This window comes from Crotalus tigris, unplaced genomic scaffold (genome assembly GCF_016545835.1).
Source record: "Crotalus tigris isolate CLP2741 ecotype Arizona unplaced genomic scaffold, ASM1654583v1 scf7180000019021.11574027:1482141, whole genome shotgun sequence".
Lineage (NCBI taxonomy): Eukaryota > Metazoa > Chordata > Lepidosauria > Squamata > Viperidae > Crotalus > Crotalus tigris.
This window is the reverse complement of record NW_024097333.1, coordinates 864,785-875,726: the sequence shown is the minus strand read 5'-3', so window position 1 is coordinate 875,726 and position 10,942 is coordinate 864,785. Positions and strand designations below refer to the sequence as shown.

General features: G+C 44.8%; 2 protein-coding genes across 3 annotated transcripts; one reads left to right on the top strand and one right to left on the bottom strand.

The window, feature by feature from the left end:
• Positions 1-1,229: 1,229 nt before the first annotated feature.
• On the bottom strand, positions 1,230-5,682 carry MRPL49 (mitochondrial ribosomal protein L49). The gene is made up of 4 exons (XM_039358503.1): positions 5,522-5,682; positions 3,377-3,542; positions 2,892-3,019; positions 1,230-1,399 (listed from the first exon to the last, which is right to left on the bottom strand). The coding sequence occupies exons 1-4, from the start codon at positions 5,624-5,626 to the stop codon at positions 1,253-1,255; spliced, it is 546 nt and encodes a 181-aa protein (XP_039214437.1). The 5' UTR covers positions 5,627-5,682; the 3' UTR covers positions 1,230-1,252.
• Positions 5,683-5,746: 64 nt separating this feature from the next.
• On the top strand, positions 5,747-10,199 carry FAU (FAU ubiquitin like and ribosomal protein S30 fusion). 2 transcript variants are annotated; one of them, XM_039358505.1, is made up of 5 exons: positions 5,747-5,882; positions 8,127-8,209; positions 8,801-8,945; positions 9,765-9,820; positions 10,029-10,199. In XM_039358505.1, exons 2-5 carry the CDS (start codon positions 8,135-8,137, stop codon positions 10,152-10,154), a joined length of 402 nt encoding a protein of 133 aa, XP_039214439.1. In that variant the 5' UTR covers positions 5,747-5,882; positions 8,127-8,134; the 3' UTR covers positions 10,155-10,199. The 2 variants fall into 2 exon arrangements, with proteins under 2 accessions (XP_039214439.1, XP_039214438.1); XM_039358504.1 differs by lacking the exon at positions 5,747-5,882 and adding an exon at positions 7,038-7,061.
• The last annotated feature ends 743 nt before the right edge of the window (positions 10,200-10,942 follow it).

Sequence of the window (10,942 nt, the reverse complement as noted above, 5' to 3'; positions counted from 1 at the left end):
GATTCAACCACACCTAGATTCAGAGCCAGTCAGCTTTAATTCCTATCTGGACGGCAGACCAAGAAGAAATCCTAGAAGGAAGAACAGGTAGTCCTCTACTTACAACAGTTCGTTCAAAGTCACAACAGCACCGAAAATGACATGTTTTTACATTGACGACCGTCGCAGCACCTCCAGTCACGTGATCAAAAATCGGACCCTTGGCAACTAGCTCACAATTATGGCCGTTGCGGTGTCCCAGGGTCATGTGAACCTCTTTTGTGACCCGACAAGCAAAATCAATGGGGAAGCCAGATTCGTTAAATAACTGTCACTAACTTAACAAGTGCAACGATTCACCTAACAACTGTGCCAAGGTCGTAAAAAGGGGGGAAATTAACAAATGTCTTGCTTAGCAACAAAAATTTTGGGCTCTGGTAGTCATATGTCAAGGACCACCTCTAGTACCAAAGGACTTTGTACCCTGCCAGTAGAAGTGTGTGGGTTTGGGTTAGCCCGGGGGTCTGCTGTGCTGGCTGAGGACTTCTGGGAGCTGAAGTCCACAAGTCTTAAAAGTTGTCATGGTTGCAGGCCACTGGGTTAGCCCAAGTTGTCACTGGGATTTGAGCTTTACTGCTTCCTTTATGACTACACAAGGGCTGTGATCTAAACTTATACCGATTTATATGTCCCACTGCTTTGCTTCGACCTAAGGACCTTTTCAGCTTTCCTTTGCTGATATTTATAGCTAAAAGGATAAAACTTGACAGTTCTCTACTGCATGAATTGTCTGGTGGGGCAACTTAAACCCTTGGAACACAACTCATTTCTCCACTTCCCTTGCCCCATAAGCCAACGGTCCCCAAACCCTGAGCCGTGGTCTGCAACTGGGCCACGGTCCAGTGGGAACCGCCGAAGTGGTGGGCGAGCATGCAAAGCTTCATTTGTGCATGCATGGGAATTGGGTTGTGTGCGTGATACCCTGGGACAGGACAACTGTTATAAATATGAATCGGTTGCCTAGCATTTGAATTTTGATCACGTGACCAGGGGGAAGCTGCAGTGGCCGTGTAAGGAAAACAATCATCTGTCACTTTTTTCAGTGCTGTTGTCAGTCATTAAATGGACTGTTGTAAGTCAAGGACTATCTGTATCTTGTATTCAGGAAACGAGGGGCACCACTGGACTAAGCTAGAATTACTCATTGGGTAAGAACAAATTTCCCAAGTGCATCTTCGCAGGGGGACAAATCTCGACACATCTGCTCCTTTATTTAAAAGCCTTTGTCCATCAACCACGTCTTTAGTTCCTCTTCAAAATAGCCCTTGACACGGATGCTACAGGTATTTTCATTGACTTGGGTTGCTGGCGTTAGTCCGGACAATTCCGTGAGGAAGCCCTTCACGTCATTCTCTAGAGCCTGGAGAAAGAAAAATGTAAATTTACATTGTATTGATTTAGTTGTTTGCCTGACCTCTATAGCACCCAGAAGCCTACCAGTATCCGGTGTAGGGCCTGCAGCTCTGATCTGACAAGCTCACTCTGGTGAGCACCAATTAGCACAGAGGCCGCTGCACTCTGAACCCACTGCAGCCTCCAAGCAATCATCCAAAGTGGCAGGTAGAAAAGGGGTCCCCAACCCTCGAGCCACAATCCACTAGACCAGTGGTTCTTAACCTGTGGGTCGGGACCCCATTTGGGGTCGAACGACCATTTCACGGGGGTCGCCAAAATACGCAGTCCGCCATTTTTTCCCCCTTTTCCTTAGCTGTGCTCCTCCCTTTGATTCTATTGTCTTTTGAAAGCCAATCGAATAGACTCTCTTGAATAGAGTCTAATTCTATTGGCTTTCCAAAGCCAATAGGAATTGTCCAGGCTGTCTCTGCCCTGCTGAGCCCGCCAAAAGTCCCATTCTGCAAACAGTGCTGCACCAGTTGAGTAGTCCTCGCCTTATGACCGGTTGAATAGTCCTCGACTTACGACCGGTTGGGGGTCACGGCATTAAAAGGTTGAGAACCACTGCACTAGATGGCTGCAGCCTGTTTGGAACCGGACCAAGAGAGCAATGGCCGAGCATGTGCATAGCTCCACTCGGGCAACCGCATGCATGCAAAGCTCCACTCACACAAACGTTCATGTGCCAAGCTCCACTCCAGAAGCCATTTGGGATCAGCCAAGAGAGCACCCATTCAGGACAGATTTGAAGTCCCAAAGGTGCTTTTTTAAAAGGCAACAGGACTTTCTTACTTTTTTCCTTGAAAACATTTCGCTTCTTCCGCAAATGAAAAAGCTTCTTGTATGAGAAGCAAAGCATCTTCAAAGAAAAGCAAAGAAAAGTCCAGCTGCCTTTTGAACAGGACCTGGATGATTGAGGATCTCCGAGAGATCTGAAGGATTAAAATCAACTCACATTGCCACACCTTTTTTTTTTCATTGAAAAGTTTTATTAACAATTAACAAAAAAAAATTTAACCCACAAACCCACCCACCCCCACCCCCCTACCCCCCCAACTTCCCAGAGCCGAGTACAGAGTTATAACAAACATATTAAACAAAATCTAATTAAATTTAACAAATTATACAATAACTAAATTCATATTTAACCTTTAACTCCCTTTAAACTTAATATCATAATATTATAAACAAATCCATTTTAAAACAATTATTACAAAGAACTATAATAACTAAACTAAATAATTTCCATTATAAAATGCTATTAATAATAATAATTATTTAAAATTTAATCATAAAATAAATGGAACTTTTTAGTTCTATATTTAATCTGAATATAATCTATCCATCTTCTCCATACCATAATATATCTTTCTTGTGTATGATCCTTTAAATAAACAGAAATTTTAGCACATTGCCACAGCTCTTATAACAGCCTGGTAGAGAAAACTATAACCTACCCAGATATCACCTTCAATTTTCCTGATAATAGTCATCTTCCTGGATCCATGATGAGAAGTATCTTTGTACACAGGTACATTGTGCATGCGTGACCGCCGTACAAAGTAGGGAAGATCAGGAGGCAGATCTGAAAGAATTGGAAACAAAATAAATATAACTGTATTGTCTTTTCATACAATAAGTAATTTATAACAAAACCTGGTCGGGGGAGATCTACTTCCCTCTTGCTCAACTATTAATTTTGCACACATACTTATTTTAAGATACATACTTAAAATGTAAAACATGAAGTTATAACAAGAGGTATGAGTCGGGGAAATGAGTTAAAAGAAACTGTTTTTTATTTTATAGTGAATGCAGTTACTCTACCAAGAAGTCTTAATTTTGCTCAATTTTCTTTACAGGGAGAATACTTAACTAGAACAATTTGTCAAATGTTATACATTAAGGAAATCAAATCTGGAAATATTTTGCCCCATTTTACCTTGTGGTGGTCTCCATCCAGAAGGTGTTGGATACTGGTCATGTTTGGGAGGTACAGGCACTGTGGTAGGTGGTATCAACCTCTCCACAAATTTATATTCCTCAGTAGACTCAACAATCCCTGGGTACTTCAGGTCTGCAGAATTGGACTTACCTGAAACATGTCTCTGAAACACAAGATAGCATTGAGCTAATTTTCCCTACAAAGTTCATTTGTAATTACTGCAGCCAATTTAATAATTTAATAAAAGTTGAGGAAGAAAACTTTTTCCTGCTAGCCTGGAACCCACATGACTGGAATGCTAGGAGGACAGGATTCAAGAGTTCCAAGAAAGCAGAAAGGCAGCTGAACATGATGGAAGTGAAAGTCCAAAGTCAAGCAGGAAAGGGATGGGAGATGCATGTGAGCAGAAGACATAAATAGATTTAGAATCTAACTTTAATCAACTGCCCCATCCCATAAATAATGTTATGGGCAAAATGCAGGGATTAAAGAATCATCCATTAAAAGAAGATTAGTTTGGTGGCATGGTTAAGGTGATGACTTAAAAACCAGGAGATAGCAAATTCCAGTCCCACCAACAAAGGCAAATATACACATCCCAGGACTATGTTGCAGGATCCAATCTGAGTCAGTCACCAGGACCAAAGGTATTGGCTTCCGAGCTTTCAGACTTGTGCTGGAGCACATTTTCAGGGAACATCTGTCTAGCAGTGCGTGTGCTATTCTGTGTGTGGTATTTATATGGTGCCTGTTGTATGTAGGTTTTTAGATGTTGATTGGGGCATGTGGATGGATGGATGGCTTTTAAGTCATTAGCTGTCCTTTGCTTGTGCTGCCCTCGCCGTCTAATTATACTTGATAGGCTGTTCTAAGCATAAAAGCCGGCTGGGTAACTTTTGAGAGTTCTAGCCCCATTTTAACCATGAAAGCTAGCTGAGGGACTTTGGGCCAGTCTCTCTATCTATCAGCCCAACTCACCTCACAGGGTTGTTGTTGTGGGGAAAACAGGCGAGATAAAAATCTAACAAAAGCGGGAAACCTCCCCTTAAGACAGGGCTTTTCAACCAGTAGTACGGGTACCACCTGTGGGACATTGGCACCTGGCAAGGGGTACGCGACCATCCTAGAAAAGGGGTAGCTGAACCAGTGGCGGCACCACACAAGCCTGAGTGAGAGACGGCTAGAGCTGCAGGGCTGTCAGGGCTCAGTGGAAGCGCCAGGATCAGCGCCAGGCTCCAGCTGGAGCTCAGCGCTGATCCTGGATCTCCAGGGTCTTGTGATTTACATTCAGATGCTTGGCAACTGATTCATATTTATGACAGTCACAGTGTCCCGGGGTCATGTGAAGTGACCAAAACCTGCTGCAATCACCCAGCAGATGGGGGGAATAAACACCCCCACCCCATCCCCGTTGCCAATCCTCAACAGAAATGCTCACAACAATGAAAACCTCGGACAGGAGGAAGAGCGCCGCTGGGTGGGCAGGCAGGTGTCTTGCTCAGGTGTGGCTTGGGGGGCACTGTTTTCAGTGCCGTTGTAACTTCGAACAGTCACTAAGCGAACTGTTGTAAGTCGAGGACTACCTGTACTTTATCACTTTTTTTCCTTTTTTTTGTCATCAAGTTTTTGACACCTTGCTAGGCGACTGGTGATACTTGGATGTTGCCATCTCCTAAAAGGTTGAAAAGCCCTGCAATAGATATAAGCTGAAGATACCTAATTTATCCATCTCTATCTATCTATCTATCTATCTATCTATCTATCTATCTATCTATCTATCTATCTATCTATCTATCTATCTCATCTATCTAGAGCTGTGGTGGTGCAGTGGTTAGAATGGGTGAAAAGGTTGAAAAGCCCTGCCTTAAGAGACTCGGCCAGTTGCATGGGTCTGGCGGGATAATAAACCTGCAATGTTTCTGCCTGTCGTAGCAATAGAAGACTCAGCTTCCAAGAAGGGGTACCATATCTAGGCTGCAAAAACCCGGACGGCCACTAGAGGGCAGCAAAAAATCCGCTCCATTTCCCTCGGTGATGCTACCCGATGCACAGTCCCCTCAAAACGGTTGTGCCAACCGCGCCAGCCCAGCCCGAAACGCTCCCCCTCGGAGCCCATAGACACCACTCCGCCTCTGCCCCTACCAGCAAGGCCGCCTGCCAGGGCCGTCTCGGCCGCCCGACCGCTCGCAGGACCAGCAGCGTCTTCCTCAGCCCGACGCCGGTCAAGGCTGAAGGGAAGGCCGCCATCTTGGCTCGGAGGCGCGCGCGGATGACGTCAGGGCGACCCTGGGGGTGACGTCACACGCCGGCCGCGCAGGGGGCGGGAGAAAGCGCGCAAAAGGGAACCGAGAGACGCCCCGCGGCGCAGTTTCCCCCTTCCGCAGTGCGCCTGCGCCTCTCGTGCGGCCCCGCCCCTTCCACCAGTCTTTCCTTTTCCTCGTCGGCGTGAGGCGGCGGTGGTTTCTCTTCTCTCCGGCCTCCATCTTGGCTCGGCGTGAGGCGGGTGAGGGGCGCAAACTTCTCGCGTTGTGGGCTCGGCGGCCTCATTTACTTGAGGGGCGGGGGCGGAGATCCAACGTCCTCTCTCTCTCTCGAGGCCTTCAACTCCCATCATCCGCGGCCTTCCCTAAGAGTCTTCAGCCGGCTCTGGCGCTACCCATCCTCCCCGGCCATCTGCTCTCCCGCCCCTCAGGTCTTTCGAGGGTCATCTGCGCATGCCCGACTCTCTTGCCTTGTCCCCGCCGCTCCCCAGCCTCGGTGCAGGGCAGCGGGCGGAACAAATTGGGCCTTGAAGGCTATGGCGGGGGGGGGGAGGAAGGGAGGGGGAGGAGGAGTCAAGAAGGAAAGCTCCGCTCTTTAAATGGGGGGGGGGCTTTGAGCCCCCTCGCCGTGTCTGAGACTGAAGTTGGAGGGGGGGGGTTGGAAAGAAAGAGGAAGGAGAGAAAAAAGGACCGCGCCAAGGGATTTGATGAAAGAGAGGGGTAAGGAAGAAGAACCTGGAATTGTGCGGGAGGCAGGCCTGAGATCAGCCCCTTTGCTGCCTGCGTTTCTCAACCTTGGCTACTTTAATATGGATGGACTACAACTCCCAGAATTCCGCAGCCAGCATGATTTAAGAGAGGTTGAACCTAAACTGCATGCTGGCTGGGGAATTCTGGGAAAGGCAGCAATGTTATCTTAGGTTTTCCATCTTGATAGTATCAGTGATCAAGGGGTGAAAAAGGATGGAGGGAATAGATAAGGTTGCCTTTGACAAGATGGGCCGTATACCAGGTTGACTGATAAATATAATGAGCCATTATTTTGTATGGTCACAGAAACCAAAAATTGAAGGTGTAAGTTGGAGCTGCCTAGGCTTATTTTTATTTACTATTTGTTAAAGGTGTTTGCTGCCCATCTCACCTCAAGGTAGCCTGGGCAGCTTAAAAGCGAGAAAACTGCACGGGCAAAAATACAAAATTATAATTAAAAGAATGCAAAATTAAAAGATTTCTGTTTCAGCAGTATTGTGTTGTTCGTCCATCGATTTCGATGAGGACCTTGACATATTGTGGATTATGGGCACAATTATTACTGTTAATAGTGTTAATAGTCAAGTCAATCACACTTAGGCTCGGAGCCAGTCAACTCTAATTCCTATCTGAACAGGAGACCAAGAAGAAATCCTAGAAGGAAGTATCAGGTAACCTACTTACAACCCTTCTTTCACCTGTCTTAACATCCCCAAGATTGAGAAACACAGCAGTAGAGGTAGTCCTTGATTTATAACCACAATTAAGCCCAAAGTTTCTGTTGCTAAGCGAGAGAGTTAAGTGAATCACTGCTGCTGTTAAGTGAATCAGGTGGTCTTTAAGTGAATGGCTTCCCCCATTGACTTTGCTTGTCAGAAGGTCACAAAAGGGGATCGCATGACCCCGGGACGCTGCAACCGTCATAAATGTGAGCCAGTTGCCAAGCATCTGACATGACCAAGGGGATGCTGCAAAAGTCTGGAACATGGTCATAAGTCCCTTCTTTCAGTGCTGTTGTAACTTCAAGCAATCAGGAAATGAACTGTTGTAAGTCAAGAATAACCTGTATGCAAGAAAACCAATGTAACCATTTTAGACAGCTGGCTGACCTTCCTGTGCTTAAAAACACCCAACAGTGAAAAACCCACACCTTCCAGAAATGCTCTACTCCACGGATCTTATTCAGGGAAATATTTCATTTCAAAGCAATCTTTTAATTTTGCATTCTTTTAATTATAATTTTATATTTTTGCCGGTGCAGTTTTCTCGCTTTTAAGCTGCCCAGGCTACCTTGAGGTGAGATGGGCAGCAAACACATTTAACAACTAGTAAATAAAAATAAGTCTAGGCAGCTCCAACTTACACCTTCAATTTTTGGTTTCTGTGACCATACAAAATAATTATATATCAGTCAAACTGGTATACGGCCCATCTTGTCAAAGGCAACCTTATATATTCCCTCCATCCTTTTTAACCCCTTGATCACTGATACTATCAAGATGGAAAACCTAAGATAACATTTTGTTGCCAGGAAGGATGGGGTGGATTGAAAGAGACTCACAGCTCTTTTTTTTTTTTTTTAAACATCCTCTTTATTTTACTCATTGCTTTGTCTAAAGACAGCAAGAGGTGGAAGAGACCAGTTTCTTGGACTCTGCCATTATTAGGATACTAAATTTTGGGGGGGGGGGTGGATTGCTGATCTTAATTGCTGCTTTGCTTTCTCATCTCTGCAGGTGAAACCATGCAGCTTTTCATTCGTGCTCAGAATTTGCACACCCTCGAGGTGTCTGGACATGAAACAGTAGCTCATCTTAAGGTAAAGAATTTTTTATTATTTTTTTTATTTATTTATTTTATGTGAACCTTTCGTTCTGATGAATATTGTTGCTGAAACAATAGCATTTGGTTCTCCCAAATAAATCTTCCTTCAGACTGGGGCAAATGCAGAAATCTTTCAAAGACAGCTTTCTTTTTCCTCTTTCTAAGTAAATTGTCGTTTGTTTAATACATGATTGTAATGAGTTTTCTGTTTAATGGGCTTTGGCCAAGAAGTAGCAATATATGAGTCTAATCCTGGGGAATGTTGTGGTTGTAAGGCATTTCCTAAATATTGTCATCCGCCAAGCTTTTAAACATGAACTTCCTTAAAATGTCCAAGGACTGTTGGAGGTTCCCTTCCTCTCTCCTCTCCACCAAGGAGCTGTAAACTGTCTTTTCATCATCTTGATCACCTTTTATTCAAGAGCTGTTGTGGATATTGAAAAATTACAAGGCTGGCTGTGAAATGCTGGGAGTTGAAGTCCACAGGTCTTAAAGTTGTCACTGTTGGCAAACCCTGCCTCAAAGGAATGTGCTGCCTTACTGAGCATATTATTCATGTTCCCACTTTTCTTTCTTCCCTGTTTAGGCTCGCATTGAATGCCTGGAGGGCATCACCCTTGAGGATCAAGTGATTCTTCTTGGTGGGATCCCCTTGGAAAATGATTCTGTCATTGGTCAATGCGGCATCAGTGACCTTACAACTTTGGAGGTTACTGCACGCATGCTTGGTGGTAAGTACGAAAGAGAGAAGACCTGGATGGAAACCTGTTAGAAGAGCTATGAAATTTCCAGAGCTACTCCATACAAAAAAACCCCAACCTAGTGTACATAGAAAAAGAATAAATTGTGATTTTTATTTTAGAAATTTCTCTGTTGTGTTGGTAGAAGATGCAGTTGTGATGAACTTAACCATAAATTACTCTTTATTCAGTTAACTCAATTTTCTGAGTTTTGATAACAAACAAAACAATGAAGTAATCACCTAAAATTCATAGAGTACATAAGGCTAAAATGTGATTGGCTAATTTGCGATTCAGTATATAAGACTATAAAGATAGACTGTTTAATTGAGCTTCATTCCTCATAACTTCATGAGTATCCTATACAAGGCTTTTGGCAACAGTACAGAAATGATTTAAACAAGATGTTGAGACTCTAGAAAGAGTACAGAGAAGAGCAACAAAGATGATTAGGGGACTGGAGGCTAAAACATATAAGGAACGGTTGCTGGAATTGGGTATGTCTAATTTAATGAAGAGAAGGATGAGGGGGGACATGATAGCAGTGTTCCAGTATCTCAGGGGCTGCCCCAAAGAAGAGGGAGTCAAGCTATTCTCCAAAGTGCCTGAAGGCAAGACAAGAAGCAATGGATAGAAACTCATCAAGGAGAGAAGCAACCTGGAACTAAGGAGAAACTTCAAGGACTACCTGTACATTAACTTCATGGTCCCTTGTGACTGATTAATAAAGCCACTTCCTTTGTCATGAGGTACGTGGGCTTTGTTTTCTGTTTCCTGTAAAAACAGCCTCCGTTTTGCTTTTCTCTCTAGGGAAGGTCCACGGTTCCCTGGCTCGTGCTGGCAAAGTGAGGGGCCAGACCCCAAAGGTAGGCAGTTCAAGATGACCCACAGTTGGATTTGGGAGGGTGGTCCTCGGATGTTGCCGTATCCTAAAAGTGGTACAATGGGTGAAAAGGTTGAAAAGCCCTGGCTTAAGGAAGGGGCTTGCCTCTGCTCAACATCAAGAGCTAAAATGAATTCTAGGGGAAGGCTGGCAAGATCTTTGACCAACGCCTGCTTCATGTTTTTTCTCAGGTTGCTAAGCAGGAAAAGAAGAAGAAGAAAACCGGCCGGGCTAAAAGGCGCATGCAGTACAATCGCCGATTTGTCAATGTCGTGCCTGGTTTTGGTAAAAAGAAGGGACCTAATGCCAACTCCTAGAGAGCCCCCTGTCATATAATAAATCATATATTTGCCTGGACCGTTTCCTGGTGTTGCTACTTTTCCCATTTGGGGCATGTGTGCAGTCAACCTTTTGCGACTGTTGGCAAAAGAGAGGGGAATGCTTTGTTGTTGTTAATTGCGAAGTCGTGTCCGACCCATCGCCACCCCATGGACAACGTTCCTCCAGGCCTTCCTGTCCTCTACCATCTTCTGCAGTCCATTGAAGTTCACACCTCCTGCTTCAGTGACTCCAGCCACCTCATTCTCTGTCGTCCCCTTCTTCTATTGCCCTCCATCTTTCCCAGCATCAGGCCCTTCTCCAGTGAGTCCTTCCTTCTCATTAGGTGGCCAAAGTCCTTGAGTTTCAACTTCAGGATCTGGCCTTCTAAAGAGCAGTCGGGGTTGATCTCTTCTAGGACTGACCGATTTGAACGCCTTGCAGTCCAAGGGACTCGCAGGAGTCTTCTCCAGCACCAGAGTTCAAAGGCCTCCATTCTTTGGCGCTCAGCCTTTCTTATGGTCCAACTTTCACAGCCATACATTGCAACTAGGAAAACCATGGCCTGGACTATACGCACTTTTGTTGGCAGGGTGATGTCTCTGCTTTTTTGTATGCTGTCTAGATTTGCCATAGCTTTCCTCCCCAGGAGCAAGTGTCTTTTAATTTCTTGGCTGCAGGGGAATGCTTTACATGTATGTAATTTCACAGGGCTGAACAAAGAATATTTTGCACATATCGGTGTTTTCCCAAAGATGCTTTTTTTACGAGGCAACTGGACTTTCTT